At 38.4% G+C, this 20,674-nt stretch overlaps 2 protein-coding genes across 2 annotated transcripts; one reads left to right on the top strand and one right to left on the bottom strand.

Annotated features, from left to right (window-relative positions):
* Positions 1-4,304: 4,304 nt before the first annotated feature.
* LOC6043948 (venom serine protease) lies at positions 4,305-5,729 on the top strand. Its single transcript, XM_001861495.2, has 3 exons — positions 4,305-4,811; positions 4,898-5,000; positions 5,053-5,729. Exons 1-3 carry the CDS (start codon positions 4,359-4,361, stop codon positions 5,688-5,690), a joined length of 1,194 nt encoding a protein of 397 aa, XP_001861530.2. The 5' UTR covers positions 4,305-4,358; the 3' UTR covers positions 5,691-5,729.
* Positions 5,730-10,714: 4,985 nt separating this feature from the next.
* On the bottom strand, positions 10,715-20,009 carry LOC6043947 (venom serine protease). Its single transcript, XM_038256866.1, has 3 exons — positions 19,765-20,009; positions 11,400-11,721; positions 10,715-11,346 (listed from the first exon to the last, which is right to left on the bottom strand). Exons 1-3 carry the CDS (start codon positions 19,996-19,998, stop codon positions 10,715-10,717), a joined length of 1,188 nt encoding a protein of 395 aa, XP_038112794.1. The 5' UTR covers positions 19,999-20,009.
* Between the last annotated feature and the right edge of the window lie 665 nt (positions 20,010-20,674).

Below are 20,674 nucleotides of genomic sequence, written 5' to 3'. Positions count from 1 at the left end.
GCGGATCAATGCAGCTGAAGACTGCAATGATTTTTGTCGGAATGCATCAATTATCTTATTGGACATAACATCCAAAGTGTCAACTTCGGCTAATTGATGAAGTTCACTGGTGCTGAACCAGGGAGGAAGTTTCAGAATCATTTTCAGAATTTTGTTCTGAATCCTCTGAAGTTTTTTCTTCCTGGTTAAGCAACAGCTTGTCCAGATCGGCACAGCATAAAGCATGGCAGGTCTGAAAATTTGTTTATAAATTAACAGTTTATTCTTGAGACAAAGTCTAGAATTCCTGTTTATAAGTGGATACAAACATTTAATATATTTGTTACATTTAACCTGGATACTTTCAATGTGATCCTTGTAAGTAAGGTTTTGTCAAAAGCAAGTCCAAGATATTTCACTTGATCCTCCCACTTTAAATTTACCTCATTCATCTTTATAATGTGATGACTTTTGGTTTAAGAAAATCAGCCCTTGGTTTGTGAGGGAAAATAATAAGTTGAGTTTTGCAGCATTTGGAGTAATTTTCCATTCTTTCAAATAAGAATTGAAAATATCCAAGCTTTTTGTAATCTTCTTGTGATGACACGAAGGCTTCTACCTTTGGCGGAGATGCTTGTATCATCAGCAAAAAGTGATTTCTGACATCCTGGGGGCAAATCAGGCAAGTCAGAAGTAAAAATATTGTATAAAATTGGACCCAAAATGCTTCCTTGAGGGACGCCAGCACGTACAGGTAGTTGATCAGATTTGCTATTCTGATAACATACCTGCAGAGTACGATCCGTCAAATAATTTTGAATAATTTTCACGATATAAATCGGAAAATTAAACCTTTTCAATTTCGCAATCAAACCTTTATGCCAAACACTGTCAAATGCTTTTTCTATGTCTAGAAGAGCAGCGCCAGTAGAATAGCCCTCAGATTTGTTGCTTCGAATTAAATTTGAAACTCTCAACAACTGATGAGTAGTTGAATGCCCAAGGCGAAATCCAAACTGCTCATCAGCGAAAATTGAATTTTCATTAATGTGCGTCATCATTCTATTAGTAAATTATTCTTTCGAATAATTTACTAATAGATGAAAGCAAACTAATGGGCCGATAGCTTGAGGCTTCAGCAGGATTTTTATCCGGTTTCAAAATCGGAACTACTTTGGCATTTTTCCAACTACTGGGAAAATATGCCAAATCAAAACATTTGTTGCAAATTTTGACCAAGCTACTTAAAGTTGCTTCAGGTAATTTTTTAATTAAAATGTAAAAAATGCCATCCTCACCAGGGGCTTTCATATTTTTAAATTTTTTGATAATAGATTTTATTTCATTCAGATCCGTATTCAAAACTTCATCTGATGAAAATTCTTGTTCAACAATATTCTGAAATTCTATTGAAATTTGATCTTCAATAGGACTCAAAACATTTAAGTTGAAATTATGAGCACTCTCAAACTGCTGAGCAAGTTTTTGAGCTTTCTCCCCATTAGTTAATAGAATATTATCTCCATCTTTTAAAGAAGGGATTGGTTTTTGAGGTTTCTTAAGAACCTTTGAAAGTTTCCAAAAAGGTTTGGAATAAGGTTTAATTTGTTCGACATCTCTTGCGAACTTTTCATTTCGCAGGAGAGTGAATCTGTGGTCAATAACCTTTTGCAAATCTTTTGAATTCGCTTCAGTGCAGGATCACGAGAACGTTGATACTGTCTTCGGCGAACATTTTTCAGACGAATCAGAAGCTGAAGATCGTCATCAATAATGGGAGAATCAAATTTGACTTGGACTTTAGGAATAGCAATATTCCTAGCATCCAAAATTGCATTAGTTAAAGATTCCAAGGCTGAATCAATATCAGCTTTGGTTTCTAAAACAAAATCATGATTTAAATTATTCTCAATATGATGCTGATACCTGTCCCAATTAGCTTTGTGGTAATTAAACACAGAACTATTGGGTCTGGTAACTGCTTCATGAGAAAGTGAAAAAGTTACTGGAAGATGATCAGAATCAAAATCAGCATGAGTCACTAAAGGACCACAATACTGACTTTGATTTGTCAAAACCAAATCAATTGTTGATGGATTTCTAACAGAAGAAAAGCAAGTTGGCCCATTCGGATATAAAACCGAATAAAGACCAGAAGTGCAATCTCTGAATAGAATTTTACCATTGGAATTTACTTTTGAATTATTCCAAGATTGGTGTTTGGCATTAAAATCACCGATAATCAAAAATCGAGATCTATGCCGAGTAAGTTTATTCAAATCCCCTTTGAAATAATTTTTATTTTCCCCAGTGCATTGGAATGGCAAATATGCAGCTGCAATCATAATTTTCCCAAAAGAAGTTTCAAGTTCAATGCCCAAACTTTCAATAACTTTTAACTTAAAGTCACGTAACGTGCTATAAGTCATACTACGGTGGATAACTATTGCAACTCCACCGCCATTTCGATTCATTCTGTTATTGGTTATAACTTTATAATCTGGATCACTTTTCAAATAAGTGCCAGTTTTTAAAAATGTTTCGGTTATAACAGCAACATGCACGTTATGAACTCGTAAAAGTTGAAAAATTCATTTTCTTTCGCTTTTAAAGAGCGAGCATTAAAATTCATAATATTGATGGAATTACTTAGATCCATGATTAAACTTCAGGGTAAGAACAACATCATTCGCAAATTTTAATCCAATCTGGATAGCTTCCATCATGGATGTAGCATTACTCATTGTTTGAATCAAACCAAACAGTGAGTTTTGCAAAAAAGTCATTTTTTCAAACGTAACATCGCCGAGATCAGAAGATCCCAAAGCGTTGCCAGCAGAAAAATTTTCAAATGAAATTTGAGGTACCTGCCCAATTTGAAAATTGGTAGAGGATTTAAAATTCGTGGATGAACCCGAACCCGAAACGACGTTGGCATAAGAAATGCCATTGCTGTTACCTAACTTTTCCACGGTAGGGGTATTGTTCAAGTGAGACAGCACGAACGTTTGATTTAAAGATGCAGGTACAACCTGACTTTGAGAAAATTTCGGTTTGGATTTCGGCTGATGCTTAGCACGAGAATCCAAAACCTTTTTTCTGATGGGGCAATCCCAGAAATTTGATTTGTGATTTCCACCACAATTTGTACATTTAAATTGGGTGACTTCTTTCACGGGACAATTGTCCTTGTCGTGAGAAGAATCCCCGCAAACCATGCATTTTGGAACCATGGCGCAATGATCAGTACCGTGACCGAATGCCTGGCAACGCCGGCACTGGGTCAGATTCTGGCCATTACCGCCATGTTTCTTAAAATGCTCCCACTTTACCCGTACATGGAACAAAAACTGTACTTTGTCCAAATGTTTCAAATTGTTGATTTCATTTCTGTTGAAATGAATCAGATAAAATTGTGAAGTCAAACCAAAGCGAGAAATATTCCCGTTTGATTTTTTCTTCATTGGTATTACTTGGGATGGGGCAAAGCCAAGCAACACCTTAAGTTCGTTTTTGATCTCATCCACCGACAAGTCGTTGGAGAGACCTTTCAGGACCGCCTTGAATGGACGAGCATTCTTGGTCTCATACGTGTAGAAATTGTGTTTGTGGTTTTTCAAATAACCAACAAAAGTTTGGTGATCTTGTAAAGATTCCGTCAACAAGCGACATTCTCCTCTTCGACCAAGCTGGAACGAAACCTTCAAATTGCAAGTATCCTTGCAATTCTTCAGTTGCGTTCGAAAGCTGGCCAAATCGGAGACGGAAGTCACTACAATTGGCGGAGCCTTTACTCGTTTCTCGACGGCAGAAGGCTCAGTACGAGGAGAAGGATCCTTGTCAACAGTTTCGGATAAAACACCGAAACTGTTTGTCAATGGAATTGGAGGATTGACCTCACTTTCAGAATCAGAATCAGACCTCAGAAGAGGCTGTTTTCTTTTTCTGTTTCCGTTAGCCGGTTTAGCGTTCAAACGCTTCACCGACGTAACGATCAAATCTTCAGAAGATTTGCGTTTACCTTTGTTTTGACGCATTTTGCAAGCAAAGTTCTCTTAAAAAGATGGCTTCGTTTGTAAAATACAACAAAATGTCAGGTGGGGTTAGTCTTGAAAAGACTGTTTAGAATTTTGGAAAGTAACTCAGGTAGTCTTTAAAAAGACTGTGAATTTTGTTTGAAATAACTCTGAGCTTAGGTAGTCAAAAATACCGCAGCACTAGTGTCCGTTCACCACGAAGGTTCGCAAGACACTGGTGACGAACGAGTTATTTGTACAGTTGTTTAGCTTAGTCTTCACTTTTCGGTGAAAAACGTCTCAAAAATATGACAATTCAAATTCAACTATCGTGTGCGCCGGACGCTGATCCAGGACTTCAAGATGAAGTCGTTAGCGTTGGCTTTGTTGGTTATTACTTCACTGTTAAAATCAAGTTCCGGCCAAATATCGTACGCCGGATGTGACTACGTGTACAACTTTGAATCCCGTGCGACCGGTTACATCCAATCGCCAAACTACCCCAATTACTACGCCCCTCGGACCAACTGTCGCTTCACGATCCAGGCCCCGGCCAACAACTATCTGTACGCGCAGTGCTATGATATGTACCTACCGTCCAGCTATGGCTGCTACTACGACAAGCTGGTGGTCTCCTCGACGGGAGATTCAACGCTCCGCGACGGGCAGGCCCGTTGTGGCTCGACAACGTTCGACGTGGCTTCGTCCGGGAACAAGATGGTTATCGTGCTGCAAACCTCCAGCATCTACGGTGGACGGTTCCGGTGTCAGATCACGGCGATGCCGCCCAAGTGTAACTGTGGAACGAGGAAGACGGTTGGTTTTCGCTAGTGGCCGCTAGATGGCGGGGTCTAGTAGAACGCTTATTGCATGCAAGTTAACCTTCTAATTGTTCGTTTTAGCCGTTAATCTTCGGAGGCGTATCAACCCAACCGAATGAGTTTCCAATGGCAGCTGCCCTCATCGATGTCACGTCCAAGGGTCTGGTTTGCGGTGCCACTATAAGTAAATGTTAAAAAAGTAGTCCCATAACGATACTAACAGCTTCTTCCCGCAGTTACCGACCGCCACGCCCTCACAGCCTCCCACTGTCTAAAAGGCCGTCAAATCTCCAAAACCGCATTACTCGTCGGAGACCACAACATGACATCCGGAACGGATACCACCTACGCCAAAGCGATGCGGATCTCTACCTTCACCATGCACCCAAGTTACAACGAGGCGGCCAAAACCGACGACATCGCGCTCGTCCGAACCGTAGATCAGATCGTGTTCAACGCCGGCGTGAACCGGGCCTGTCTCCCGTTCCTGTACTCCAGCGCGAGCTTCGACAACGTCAACCTGGAAGCCCTCGGCTGGGGAACGCTCGACTTTGGAGGCCCCATGGCGCAAGATCTCCAGAAGGTCACCCTACAGGTGATGCCCCTCGGGACCTGCCGGGCCAAACTCGCCAGCTACGGAGCCGTTCAGGACAACCAACTGTGTACGTTCACCGCCGGCAAGGACAGCTGTCAGTACGACTCCGGAGGTCCCCTGCTCTACACAAACCCCACCGGCAACACGGTCTACGCCGTCGGAGTCATCGACTACGGAATCGCGTGTGGCCTCAACTACCCCAGCGTAAGTGCCCGCGTGGCGTCCTACTTGGGCTGGATCGAGGCCAACACGGTCGGGTTTACTTACTGCGAGAAATAAAACGCAGTTGGTGTGCAAAATGTTTGAGAAAATAATTAATTGTGGCTTTTCGTTTTGGGATTCCGGGCACACACTTTGAACTAGCAACTGGGAAAAACAGTACCATTGTGGTGCGATAAGGAATGGTGGAACATGACCCGTGGCAAGAATGGTTTGTTGCCTGGTTCAGTTTTGCCGGGCTGGTCCCCGAAGCAAGAGCTAGTAACGAAAGGGTTTTAGTTTTATTGCTTGCTTTTTTATTGCCTTATCAATCTGTTACATGAAATAGCGTTGCTGTTTGCATGTTTGGAATTTACAATGTGAAATTTTATTTTTATATATCAGAGAGCATTCTGAAAAAAAAAACTAAACTGATTATTTTATAAGATGGCAGATATCTCATGTAGGATCATTCCATCTGAAGTGTGCAAGAAAATATGCAAATCTTAAAATTACCTTCTCCGATCCTGCTCAAATTTGGCAGGGCTGTTGATACTATCAAAACATGCAAGAATCCCGAATTTCATCCAAATGGGAGCTAAGCTAAGTTAAACATTTCTTTTTTGTATGGAGCCTGGACAGTCGCTGAGCCTCCCGTAACTAAGGCAAATGCATATTTTGCTTCAAATTTTCTCCCCTCCTTTCTCCTTCAAATTTTTACAAATAATCAGGTTAGAAAAAAAATTATCGCTAAAAATTAAAATTATTAACTAAAAAACTTGAAAAGACGAATGTAAACTATTTAGAATACATTCCATAAGGCGTCATCCATAAAGTGCGTTACACTCTAAGGGGGGGAGAGGGGGGGGTGACAGATGGGAGCGTCCGTGAGACCGAGGTCGATTTTGGCGAGACGTACTTTATGGACGACGCCTAACGTTGATCTATGCAGTTTTTTTAACAAATAATTTTTAGACTTAGGCCTTTGCAATTTTTTGTCCCAGCTTTTGTCTTCCCCTAAGAATATCATTGAAAAATAACTTGTAAAATAAATGGCAAACTATTTAAAATACATTGCAAAGTGCCTATTTATGTATTTTTAATCAAATATAGACTTTTTAATTTTTTACAAATTTTGAATTTTAAGACCCCAAAGGAAAAAGTTTTAGAAAAAGCATATTTCACAAATTCATTGGTATTTTGCAAAATTGTGATAGTAGCATAACTGTAATGATTTTCAAAGCTTTTTGTGATACTTTTCGCTTGAAGTTTTTGAAAATTAGGCTTTAAATTTTAAAATTTGTTTTTTACGTACCTTCGAAATTATATGCATTTTAAATAAAACAAATTTCCTAGTAAATATGGATTTTTATAAAACCGTGCTTCTGAATATTTTAATGGCAACCAAAATTGATATTTTCATGAAAAAAAAAACTAATCGATTTCGAACAAACCATGAATTTTTTATTAACTAAACCTAAAATTTATAAACATTTTATCATAAGTTGAAAAACATAATCAAACAAACATATAATTTTTAATTATTCAAAAGAAACATTTCAGGTAACTTAAAACAAGCAATGACAAGCCAAGTCTCCCCGGATTTTAAAATAACTTTTTTTAATGAAACTAAATTTGAAAGCATTGTGTGGGCAACCCCGGTACATGTTTTAAAATATAAATCTTCAGACAAGTCTTCCCGGATACAAAAAAAATGATATCCTATCCGGTTTACCAGTTTATGGTAATTAAAATACAAAATACTTTATCAGCGATTCGTCGATTTTCGCAAACCCCACATTTTTCATTTTCGTAATTAGCCAATGCAAATATTTTTCAAAGTTTTTGTCTCTCGACGAGGGGGAGGGGGGCTAAAAAATAAAAAAATAAATAAAAATGAAATAACAAGCCATAGTCTCAACATTTGAATGCAAAAAGTGTTTTAAAATGCATTTTACACTAGTTCATTGGTTTTGCAATCATTAGTTTTCAAAAAATGTAAGATTTGACGAAAACAAAAACAATTGCGAAAAAAAAACTTTATGCGGTACTAAACATCGAAAATGTCCAAAAATTCATCAGATGTTTAAATCAACCCAAACATGCTAAAATGATTCTAAACGCAGGGGAATGCATTTTGAATCAATTTCAGCTGATTGCACATAAATTTCCATTGAAATTTGGATATTTTTTGAATAAAAATATTTTTTTGTCCGCTGATTTTTTGGGCCAACTTTGAGGGGGGGGACAAATACTTGAAATAAAATTTGTACCAGCCTTATAATACGTAACATTTGGTACCCAAAAAAGTATAAGTCATCAAGTTACCGCAGTTTTAGTGAAAAATGTTGATTTTTTTTCGTATTTACAATTTTGTTATATCGTCGCCGTCGTGCTAACTTGTCGTACGTGCATTTTGGGCCAAATTTAGTTAAGAACGCCATTTTGTGCAGCTCACAATGCCTCATCTTTTGACTTTCACAGATCCCCAAAATTTGATTTCAATCCTGAGATATACAATGAAAACCAAAAAAGCTCCGAAAATTTTTGTCACTCTACATATAAAAGAAGTTTCAATCCTGTCGTGCTATCTTGTCACTCCCTGAAAATTGATGTAAGTGCGACAAAGGCCAAAGGGATTTCAGGTCAGGATGCGTTTGACGCACGTAAAAGTTATTATGTTATATAAAATATTACAAGGAATCAGAGATTTTATTTTTCTCCACAAGAGAAAAATATTTTCAGCAATAAGCTCTTTGGTCCCGAGACCTTCAAATCAGCAAATTAAATGTGCATAAGACCTTTTAAAACATTCAGCATGTTTTTCGGACCTCAACATACTTTTTCTTTAAACTAATAATCTTTCTTTTGAAATGTGGCGCTTTAGAATTGGTTCAGCCATTCCGGAGATATGATATTTGAAAAAAAAATCGAAAATCGACGAAAAACCAGCCCCCTGGCACCACTGTAAATGCCTAGAACGTTTGACAGTCACCAAAACCTCGAAGAGCCCACGCATTAGTATGTGTGAAGAGCCCACCATAAACAATGCATTGGATAGAGTTTGAGCTTTAGTATGAGTGAAGAGCCCATCATAAACAAAGCTTTGGATGAAGTAGTATTGGTGTCTTCTGATTGTTCACATAAAAAAATGGAAGCGCTTAATCAAAAATAATAATTTTGTGATAAAATTATTACAAAATTTGATTCAAGTGGTCACGCGAGCGGTCCTGTGTATCTTGGGCATATTTTCGGACGTTTATCGTGTGTGCAGCCGAAGAAGCAGAGCAAAATTTTACCTCTTCCGAATACCGGTACTGGCTGGGTTCCTGTTTTTTCGGAGCAAGAATCCGACCGAAAGCTGCTCTGAATTGTGGAGTAAGTAAAGAACCTTCAACAATAGCAATGGAGGATAAACCAAATTAAAGGAAAAATCCGAATCGACCGGGAAAATCGGGGACGGAGGATCGACAGTTATTCACCCACCACTTTGTTTATTTTTCAAAATCTGACAGTAGACACCTTCGTTTTCTTCTTTGTTTTCTTGATGTTCGTCATCGAATATTTTGGTTTCATAAACATGGCGGCAGTGACAAAGGGCTGCGAAAAACGCAATTTTTTGGACACTCTATTTAGGATAGAAGCACCCTAATCGCCAAAGAAAAAAATACGGGTCTAATTATTTTGGCAAAAGGACTCCCATGCCAAATTTGAGCGCATCGGAGCACTTTTGATTTGAACACTTTCTGTTTGACGTGGGCTCGCTGTTTATGAGACATAAAATAATTCAAATAAATTTAAAAAAATATATTTATGTAATGTGGGGTGGAATCCAATATTTTTAATAAACAGCAACAGTATGTAAATCACTTTTTCCAAACTAAACCACGAAGATCTTCTTCCATTTCATTTTCCCAGAACTGTCACGCACCAGCAAATTCCAAATAGCAGATTATGACAGCTCATTAAACGGTTAAACACCTTCTAATTCAACTCCTTCGCGCACCAATTAAGCCGCACATTTGGAATGCCAATTTAACTTTCGAACTTTCATCGCTGAAATTGTCACAATAATGCTTTTATCACTTTATTGGGGAGAGGCTCCCCCCCAATGAAAGCACCCTTGATTTTCCACCCACCACAAACAAGCCTGTTCTGCAGAACATCGTGCTGCAGAGCACGAGGCGTCATAAATTGTCTTGTTTTCCCACGACCAGGGAACATTTCCAGCTCCGCTGCTTCTTCAGCCAAGCTTTCCCTGTCAGTGGCAGCTGAGCTTAATATTTATTCGCGACCACCACCACCACCATTGCCACCCGAATAAATGGTTGACGACGTCGACAACAATGCTGTACGTGAAGCGCATAGAAAGCTGAAGCTTCTATTGTGAATTTATTTTACATACTATTAAAAAGAAAGAGGCCTCTTTTTTGGGAGCAATAACGCCTAACCGGGGGTTTCTTAAAGCTCCGCGATGGGAAAAGCTCAGTGTGAAAGGCTAAGTCTGGTCGAGTCAATGGGGAGATTCATTGCCTTTGGATGGGTAGGGGTGTCAAAGTTTGGAAAAACTTTTTGAAAATTATTACTGCAGAGTTCGAATGAAATCGTTAATACAATTTTAGATAAAAAGAAATTATTTTCGATCACCCCTACCCCAAATCCAATAAAGAACGCATCCCCAGCCGAACGCGGTGGGTGCAAAATGGGAGATAACCTTTCCGGTGCCATTGCCGCACAGTTTATGAAAGTGGGCGTTAGGAGGCCATAAATTTTCCACATACACAAATTTTACGCCCCCATTCGCCCCCCACCGAATCAGGAGCAGAGAGGTTTTTAGGTTCTAGGAGCAGCGAGGGACCCTTTTCAACTAAACCAAAACTCATCATAACAGCGGCACACACACGTTGTACAATGAAAACTAGTAACGAATGCCAAGGATTTTGGAAAGAGTTGAGATTGAATTTAAGGTAAAGTTAAGTACTCAATGTATTACCAACAACCAATTTTCTAGGGACTATCCCTTAAATTAAAACACTTCAATTAAGGTGAAAACCTCAATAAAAGCAAGACCTCTTTTATTACCCAACACCATCAAAATAGTAATTTCACATAAAACAGTAAAACGAATCAGGACTACTCGCCATAATCCAGTCCAAATACTCCGTGACCCTCGTATTAACGCTCGGCTTCGTCGTGGCACACGCGTACCCATAGCTAACAATCCCAACCTCGTACAACCGACCACTGCCCGCCTCCGTAAAAAACAGTGGCCCTCCGGAATCCGCCTGACACGTGTCCTTCGTCGGCGTGTAGGTGCACATCTTCTGCGGACTCATCACGGAGTTCAACCTGCTCGAGCAGTCCTGGTTATCGATAACGTCCAGATCGACCTTCATCAGCACGCTCGAGGAGGGTCCTCCAAAGTCCAGATTGCCCCAGCCGCAAGCCTCGACGGAATCGCCACTGAACGAGGCTCCCCGGAACTTCCACGGAAGGCAAACCGGACCAACTCCGGCGTTGAACTGGATTGGCTGCAGGGTTCGTAGCAGCGCAATGTCGTTCGCTACTGGGTTCATCGTGAAGCCGGGATGACCGATGAACTGGGCTATGACGTAGGCCTGGGCGTACGAGGTATCTGCTCCGGTTGTTAGGTTGTGGTCGCCGACCAGTAGTACGGTGTCGTCGACGTTACGATTGAGCAAGCAGTGTGCTGCCGTCAGTGCGAATCGCTCTGAAACTGAACATCTAATGTAATTAAGCTTGTTATTAGTACTTTTCAGCAAGCAATACTTATTGTAGCACCACATACGACACTCCTGGTCTTCACATCAATCATTGCGGCCATCATTGGAAATTCATTTACGGCGGTTTGAACTCCGTTGACAATCCTCGTCTGCTTCTTCCGTCCACAACTACAACTCGGTTGAATCAGCGACATTCGGCACAGAAACTTTCCACCGCGGCTGATGGGGGAAGACCGCAGTCGCAGGAACAAACTGTTCGCGAAAGATTTCTCCTGAACGGTTCCTGCGCCACAGTACGTGTAAGCGTCGGCCAGGTCCTCACGGCCGGATGGTGAAAAGTAGACTGCGTCGATCTTGCAACCGGTGCTCTGGGGAATGGATTGGACATCACGCACAAAAAAAGTTTCTTAAATTTACACAATAATTAATCTCATAAATAAATTTTTGGCTTTTTTTTTTTTTGCAAAACCCTTTGAGATACAAATTTACGACGTTTCGATTATTTTCTCTCCTTCCCATGATTTGTTCGAGCTTATATTGATTTTTGTTTAGTATTTAAATGTAAGTAGAAAAAGGCAACAAGAAAATTTTCACGAATTCCAAATTTAAATTGATTTTTATCATAGTAGGTCTATTTATTTGAATAGGAGATGAAGGCACGAAAAACAAAATAATTGTCGCGTTGAAATCTTTGTTTAAAATTTATTAATAATTTTCAAAATATTCCAGACTCGATAATCCGAAAATTCGATTATCCGAAGGATTGTATGAGACTTCAAATATAATCTCAACAGTCAAAATATGAAAACAAACATAAAATTGTGATTCGATTATTCAAAGTAAATATTTTCCAAGGTCTTAGGATATTTAATAGTTAATTTACTGTAAAAGATGAATATTAGTTTTTCATTCAATAATTACTACAAATATTGTATTTAAGAAAATACTACAAACATATTCTGGCATTTATTTCGACTTATTATTGAATTATCAAGCAATTAATTGTATGATAAATATTTAAATCTGTTTAATACAAAGAAAAAATATTTCTTGAGTCCTATTTTTTTCAGAAAGAGGAAGACTTTATATCTTAAAATGAAATTTGTATTGGATTTAAAGATGGAAAAAATACCAAAATTTTTAAAAGTATTCTGATTTATTTTTCATTGTTTGTTAAATTTGCCTTACTCAATTCATGAAATCAGTAAAGAGCTCAATATAGTAAAAAATGAATTTCCTCAAAAATTTCGCAATTTTTCGAGATTTTTGAATATGTTTTTTTTAATTAGATGATTTTTTTTCATGCATTCTCTACAGCAAAAGAAGCAATTTTTCATCATTATTTTTTCCATACAAAGTCCCATACAATTTTGCGGACTAGTTATACGAAATGGATAATATCCATATATATTATGTAGGAATGAATTTTCGGATCGAATTGGTGTCTTCAGCAAAGTTGTAGGTTATGATTGGGACATAAAAAATATAGATGCACGAAACAAAAAAAAAGATTATTTTTTTTCGCTGAAAATTTCATTTCCAAAATAAGTATTTTTTCACCTGCGATTGTTTTTGTATCCCGGATAAACGAAAACTATATGAATTCTAGTGAGGACCTTAAAACAACCTTATGAGTTATGGTCACCATTTGTAATAATGTTATTTGGCGGACCTTGATGTAATGTTTGTAATGGTAAACAATTTTCTTGATGACTTTAAAAAACTATTTGAGGATGTTTACTCAAATGGTTACCCTAAATCATAAGGTAATTTTGAAGTTCAAATGGTTCATATTGATTCACGTGTACCATAAAGAAACATTAAATAACCATTTAAAAAATAGTTTGCAATTTGCAAAAGCGTTTACCAAATTTGAATAAATTCTGGTTTCAAATGAAATAATTAAACTTTTTTGTCTATAGCTTCATAAGGGGTTGGGTTGGTACTGGAGTCGGATTTGGGCAACTTCCGGAACAAGATTTTGTCTGACTAAGTTGCCGGAAAAGTGTACGATCTACTCAACGATGGTGGGGCTGATAAAAGCGAAGAATTACAAATAAATATCTTTGATAAATAAATAAATAACTTACTCGATCAATAATTCATTGCATGTTGTCATCAGCCGACGCGAAAAAAACGCCGTGAGGTTACCTTCCTGGTCCACTTTTTTTGAGTTGCTGAATGTGCCCGACTTTGTAGTTTGGTGTTCCTTGTTGGTCCTCTTGGCGTACGTCCTTCTTGAGGTTACTTCCATTGGCATTCAGCAGCATCGATCTGCTGTTTCTGCCCGTCGACGTCCTGCGCCAGCATCATCTGGCTTGTCTGATCGTCAGCCGAAAAAAAATCTAGTTGAATGAATGATTTTGCGCACCTTTGGAGAAAGCTCAAAGTAACCAGACTTACCGCGTAAACGTCCTTGTTTTTGGCGCGCGCTATTTTCCAGATTCCGGCAAGCGGCCTCGTACGCTGCGAGGCAGCGCAGGGCCTTGGCGGCGTTGCTGGTAGTACCGGAGCGTGTCGCCGAGCTTGAGGTCCTGCCCGCTGGCAACGCGGCCTTCTATGTTCTGAAAATTAAAGCGGGATTAGAGCGAGCTGAAAGGTTGTTGCTGCTACGAACTTACTCGAATCTTTTCGAAAATATCCTACGTCTTGGCCAGGAACATCTCCACGGTGCCGTGCTCGGCCGTGGACAGCGTCGTCAGCACCGACGAGAAGCGGATGTGCACGTTGGCCACCTCCTTGTATTTTTTTGTTATTTTTTCCGTGCGCAGTGCCGGTTCCTTGAGGGGCGCGTGGTACTCGCCGAGGAATTGTAGCTCGTGCTCGAAGAAGTCGTTCACGTATTTCACGGTTGCGCCCAGGAGGATTTCGTCAGTGGTTTTGCCTATGCGGCGCATCAGCCCGCCAAACACATCAATCTTCTTCTTCAGATTGGCGCACAGATCCTGGTCGAATTCGAGAAAAACTTTTAAGTGGGAATCGTTCCGGAACACCGGATGGGTGATCATTTGCGTGAGGAACACTTCGTGCATGGTCACCGTCTTCTTGAACGTCGCCAGAAAAATCGCCTCGAGTTCCTCCTTCATCTTTTTAACTCCTTGATCATGTTGCCTCAGCCCTCGCCCAGCCGCTCTCGATACTTGCCACGCTGCGCCAGCAATCACATTTCCTTTTGGAACCCGAGTCACTCCTGCAGGTTTCTATCCGGGTACAGAATGTCCAGGTACGCCGGTCTGTAGTTCCGGATGGAGGCGGCACTCCCAATGATAATCCATTTTGTCGCAACCGTCGCAACACATTGACAGTTGAATGTTTTGATCTGTTTTGTATTTGGGTAAATGACGTTTGAAGCCCTGCGACTGAGGGTACAGTAAGCTGGTAAAATACTGAACTAGATAAGTTAAAAGGTTTGAGTCTTGGCAAAAATCACAAACAAGGTTAATAGATCAGATAAGGTGAGGGAGAAACCGCCTTGAGTCTGGGGTATTAAAAACACTCAAAAAGCAAAAAACTGAAAATTTGGTTTATTGCCTTTTTTTTAAAAAAAACTCCAGATTTTCCTTTACGCACACCAAAACTTGGCATTGTTGGCCAGTGTTGACCAGTCTTCCAATTTAGGGTCTCTACAGGGGTGCCAGGTTGCCAGATAAATCTGGCATTGCCAGATTTTTTGAGCGTCAATTAGAAAAAAATAATTTTCTATTTCTTCCACACATCGTTGTATTGACGTTTTTTATTTATTTTGTAAAGCTATAATGTATAAAAAGTGAAAATACACTGTTTTTGAACAAAAAAATGCTTTTTACTTTGAGAAAAGTGGCGTGCCAGATTTTTCCCAGATTTTTTGCCAGATTTTTTACTCTTCAGACCTGGTAACCCTGGGTCTCTAGTCCACACCCCGTCTCCCCCTAAAAAGCAGACTGCTGCTTTTCAAAATACTTCAAAATAAAATGTGAGCAGGAGCGGAGTGGTTATTCCTTTATTTTATTTGGAAAGATCACGATATGTCCGTATTAACTTTTCAATAGGGCGAATCCGTTGATGTAAACAAGCGGCCTATCCTATTTATTACTCAACGTGAACTATCACTAGAGCGAGTAGGATGACTATTTGTTTACATCTACAGATTCGCCCTATTGAAAAGTAAATACGGAAGTTTTGTTTAACTTTCGTCTAAAACATGTTAATGGGCTTTTGAGGACTTGTAACCATCAGTATATCCTGAAGTAAGTGAATTCATGCATTAGTAATAAGCAGAAAATGCTGCTTGTTTACAATTCTACATTGGCCCATTTACATAGTTTCGCTTGAATTAATTTTCCCATTTCCCCCAATATTTCGTTACCTTCAATAAAACCTCCTTCATAATTTAACATTCGGGAAGTCGCGTGTTTTCGCCTTTCTTACAAGTGCCCTTACAAACTGTGTACAAAGTACACGTACGCGACCTCCGGTGGGTTAAAGCAGTGACTTTTTCAGTCACAGGGATTCTCACCTGACCTGCAGGTTAAACTCGCTGGCTGTCAAAGCTGTCAAACAAGTTTAGAAAACTTTGCTGAAACAAGTTGCTATTTACTTTTATTTTAAATTTGAACAAAAATTTACACCTCAATTTTACCTTTTTCAACGATATGCTGCGAGCTAACAGTATTCTGCTCAAACATACAAAAACCGGAAAGGTTCTGGTTCAAATATACCGACGCCGAGTGAAGCACCAGTCGAGGTTGTAGTGGGCAGTCAAGGGAAAGCCATCTCATCAGGAAGAAAATGCAGAAAGCCGTACGCATTGGCACATCTGGTTGCCGTACCGCCGAAAATCTTCGGAGAGCTTGCAAAACTTTTCTATCTGTGCCCTGTAGGCGAGGAAGGGTCAGATCCGGTTAAAAACGAGCTGCTCACCTCAGTCGAAGACATTGTCCAACTTGAAGCCGCTGCGGATTAGAAATAGCTTGGAATTCCTCTTGGCCGTTGGCGTAAAAGTGCCGTCGAACCTGGCAAGCATAACATTCTGCTTAACACCAAGAATGGCCAGCAGATCACTGGTGGCATTGAGCGCCGCTGGCCAGGCACGTCCCGGTTCCTCACTAAAAACGGACAGCAATTATTAAAACGTGAAGTTTGATTAAGTTTTTTGGGTTTCATTTCATGTTGTTTTTATACTCATATTTTACGGTTTTCTGAGCATCAGCCGAAACTAGCAAGTTCCAGTTTGAATCCATGATTGTTTTGCTGAAATCGACGTGAATTTTGTAGCAAAATCCCGAATTTATCCTTAAAACACTTCCACTTCAATGCGCAACAAACATCACACCATCAATCTGATTTGCTTTTGTCTTCAGCTTGATGTGTTATTTCGCAAAACAAACTTTTTATTGAAATAAGTTTACATTTAGAAAATTTTACGTTACAAATACAATTACATGCCTTTCAACTTTTCAAATTTACGATTTACCAAGTTAGGTGGACATCATTTGGCTTACTTTCACCCACATTTGAGCTGCCAAAGAAAGCCAATCCGGAGTTTACCTATTTTAATTGACAGAATCTATACCAACAAAAAGCGAAAACAAACGGAGGAGCACAAGAACAAAAAGGCTCAAAAATGTCGGTTCCTTTTGATGCGCTACAATTCCTTTAAGTTTCGTTGACGATTCAATTTGAAGCATATCATGTTTTTGATAATTGTTACTTTATTCGCGCAAACCAGAGTATTAATAATCTGCCTTGCGCGCTCTCTCGTTTCTCTTCTCTCGCTATGCTCGTTACCTGCACTCGTTGCAGGCAGGCGCAGGCAGAAACAGTCTGAAGTGAAACGTTTGTGCGGCTGGTTGTTGTCTACGTTTTGTGCGCAGGTATAATTTTCAAACAAATCATTTGATTTACCAGATACTTTGTTTACTTTTTTCTTGTTGATCATTTCAGCGCCGTGGAGAACTTGAAACAACGGAACAGATGGTGCTGGAGGATTCGGCGGCAGCCGACCGACAAAACAAAATCGAAGCGAACGCACGATTGGCATTTATCAAGGAAATCATTTGATCAGATAAGTACACATATTTGAATGTTACATTCTACTCGATACTTTGTGATTTTTTTCTTATTTTTTCAGGTTTTGACGACTTTGGCAGTATGATCAACCGAACAGAATCGGCAATCAACTAGAATTAAAGCCGAAAAAGTTCAAATATTATTGTTGTGAGCCATCCGTCAAAAAGTGAACAAATTTGTATGATAAACTTTAATTTACCATTTGATAACCATGTATCAAAAAGTAAAAACTGGTCGGCATTGTTCAACAAACCTTAAATAACCATTTGAAAACTATTTCTCAAATAGTGAAACTGGGAAAAAATGTAGGATAAACCTTAAATAACCATATGAAAACTATTTCCAAAATAGTAGCGCTAGGTAAAAATAGCAAGAAAAACCCTAAAAAACCATTTTCAAACCCTTTCTAAAATAGTAAACGCAAGGTTAAAAATTGTAAGAAATACCCTAAAATACTATTTAAAAACCATTTCTTAAACAGTAAAAACCGAGAGAAAAAGGTCGCTTTTTCGCGAAAATGTACTTTATTTTCACCATTACACAAATGATAATTTGACGAAACGTTGTTCGAGAATTTTTAAGGTTACCGTTGCTAACCACCCTCAATTCAGATGGTCGAACTTTATGAAAAATGGTAGGGTACCATTTCCGATATGGTATTTTTAAGGTTTTCCTACCATTTTTCAAATAGTGGTTACGATCTCTGAAATGGTGAGAAAACCATTAAACAAAAAGTTTTTTTAAAGTTCTCGTTTATGCGGGATGTTATAAGACATCATTCACGCTAGAGTTTAGGATGGTGAAAAATAAAGTACCGAAGAATTGAATTTTTGAAAAAATTAGGTTTTTGTAAAAAAATTAGCATATTTTCAAATTTGCAATCGAAAATGATTTTACATTATTTTGTTAAAGTTCACCGTTTTCGAGTTACTAGTTATTTTTCAAATGAAAAATATTTTATAAGGTAAAAGCATCCCTGCAAAAAATATTTCCGAAAAGCCGAGAAAAAAACAATCCTGAAATTTTCTCATTCTGATTTAGTTGCTGAGGTGAAAAAAAAATATCTCTAATTTTCTGAAATCTGTAATTATTGCTCTTTTAAAATAAAAATAAAAAGCAGAAAATTTTCACAAAAGAGCAGAAGATTTTTGAAATTATTTTAATAGAAAAGAGCAGAACATTTCACAAAAGATTTAATTTTAGATTCAATATAGGAACAACGAAGAAAATGAGATATACTAAATTTTCACCAAGTGTAAAATTTGTTTTTGCCGGAGTGATTTTCATTCATATTTTTTTTTTTATGTGTGTTGTTTCTATTGCAAATTTGATCATGCATTATTAAATAATGTTTGAAAAAATTGTTTGACAGTTATATAGATTTTTTTTTCTAAAAAAACAACTTATAAAAAATATGTCTCCGAAAAAAAAATTGTGCAGTCAAATAATTTTACTCTGGATGTTTCGAATGTTACATATATTTTCATTAATTTTATTTGTTTTGCATTTTTTAGATTGTTAGTTTTCAAAACATATTTGTTTGCCTCAAACAATTGCAACAAGCTGAAAATGTAGGAGATCACAATCAATTGTTTTATTGCTTTTTGAGTATCAAAAATTGTTTAAAAATGGATTTTTGATGATTTTTTTTATCGAAGCCCGTCTAATAGTTGGGAAGAGTTTAAAAAAAGTTTAATTTATATGAATCAAACTTAAAACAAACAGCTTTCAAATATGTTTATAAGATTTTTTGAATAATATAATTCATAATAATTTAATACAATCGTTGGACAGTGGATTTCCAAGCTTATGTTTTTCCGTGAAATCATGTGAAATTCATGTTTTTTTCCAAGATATATTTTTTTGGAAATTTCCGCTATCTTTTATGTTTCGATACGATTTTTAGAAACTGCCTAGATGACAACTTAATTTACAGTAAAGCAATGTTTAAAATTATTGAAAATGACCTCCACTTGTAACTATGTATTTTTTTGAAAATTTCTTCGATTCCTAATTGTTCTACAATATTGCTGATGTTTTAAAGATGCAAACCTTAACCAATAATCCTAAATTATTTCAAAGTACTCACATTATTTGGCCGCTTGTGAGGCTTGTGTGGCATCGGCGGTGGAATCCGAAATTTCTGTCACGTCAAAACACAGTTGAATTTTAGCTAAATTTTGATTTAAATTGAAGCAACCCAGTCCAAAATCCACTACCAACCACATCACCATCAATTGTTTGGCCCTTAAATCTATCTTATCAATAAACCAACCTTTTTCTCAATTTCCCAACTATTTTTGTTTTTTTTTTCTAGTAAGCCATCCCTTACGTCTAAATGTTTACAACTAAATTCAACTTACGCTCGGTATTTGAAACAAATCGCAGGTAAAGTTAATCCTGTACCCAAACGGCGCACTAATCCTGTACGAACACTGCGTATTTGGCGGGTAAAACAGCGGAAACTGTGGCGAAGGTAGATAATAATCCGACCCAAATTTCATATCCAGCGAGTAATAACACTGTTGCTGACCCTGCACCACCTCGACCACCACCACTAAAACTAGAACTAAATCGGCGAAACTTCTAAACCACATGGCTTGACTCTGGCACCACGACCCCAAACTAAGCCTTCCCGCTGGGCACCTGGTCGCTTAAATAGCTAGAACGCCTCAGTTGGTAACTTCTGCAATCTCTCTATACACAGAACAACAACGACAAAAAAAGAACCTTCTATTAAGTGTTTTGATAAAGGGTTCCCCCCTTTCAACGCGTTTGCTTTTTGGTTAGGTTCAGGAAGCATAAATTTTCGGGTCGTTCTTTTTCAATTTTCCACCTCGAAAAGCTCCCCCCAAAAAAAAAGCTAGCTCCAAATTCACACTCACGTTTGCGCTCACTATCAGTGTTGGGCAAATTGGCAACCGGTTGCTGTTTCCCCCTCTCATGACCTGATGGTGATGACGACCATTACACGCCAATTTGGACGGGAATACAACTTTCAATTTGCCTCAAATAAATCCCTCAGAGCGCGCGTGGGCTTCACCACGGGGTGGCAGTGGGTGTTGGGGTGAAAGCTACACAGAACATACACACACGTACTGCTGGCCAGGTTTTGATTAGAGTTTGATTGAAAGGCTAAATCCGTTGCACTTTTTAGGGTTAGAGGTCCTAAACTTAAATTTGTGGAATTCCCCAAATATTTGAAAAAAAAAATTAACAATGGGAGCACTTACCCTAGTTTCCAAAACCAGTTTTCCGAAAAGACAGTTTGAT

This window comes from Culex quinquefasciatus, chromosome 2, assembly GCF_015732765.1.
Source record: "Culex quinquefasciatus strain JHB chromosome 2, VPISU_Cqui_1.0_pri_paternal, whole genome shotgun sequence".
Lineage (NCBI taxonomy): Eukaryota > Metazoa > Arthropoda > Insecta > Diptera > Culicidae > Culex > Culex quinquefasciatus.
Note: the sequence above shows the minus strand (reverse complement) of the source record. Positions and strands in the feature narration are given on the sequence as shown.

Bases quoted from the DNA above. Each gene is read 5' to 3' on its own strand.
- LOC6043948 (XM_001861495.2), top strand. From the start codon at position 4,359: ATGAAGTCGTTAGCGTTGGCTTTGTTGGTTATTACTTCACTGTTAAAA. The intron at 4,812-4,897 runs GTTGGTTTTCGC...TGTTCGTTTTAG, and splicing joins ACTGTGGAACGAGGAAGACG to CCGTTAATCTTCGGAGGCGT. The intron at 5,001-5,052 runs GTAAATGTTAAA...TTCTTCCCGCAG, and splicing joins GGTTTGCGGTGCCACTATAA to TTACCGACCGCCACGCCCTC.
- LOC6043947 (XM_038256866.1), bottom strand. From the start codon at position 19,998: ATGTGGTTTAGAAGTTTCGCCGATTTAGTTCTAGTTTTAGTGGTGGTG. The intron at 11,722-19,764 runs GTAAGTTGAATT...TCCATTCCCCAG, and splicing joins ATTTGTTTCAAATACCGAGC to AGCACCGGTTGCAAGATCGA. The intron at 11,347-11,399 runs GTATTGCTTGCT...TTAGATGTTCAG, and splicing joins CGTATGTGGTGCTACAATAA to TTTCAGAGCGATTCGCACTG.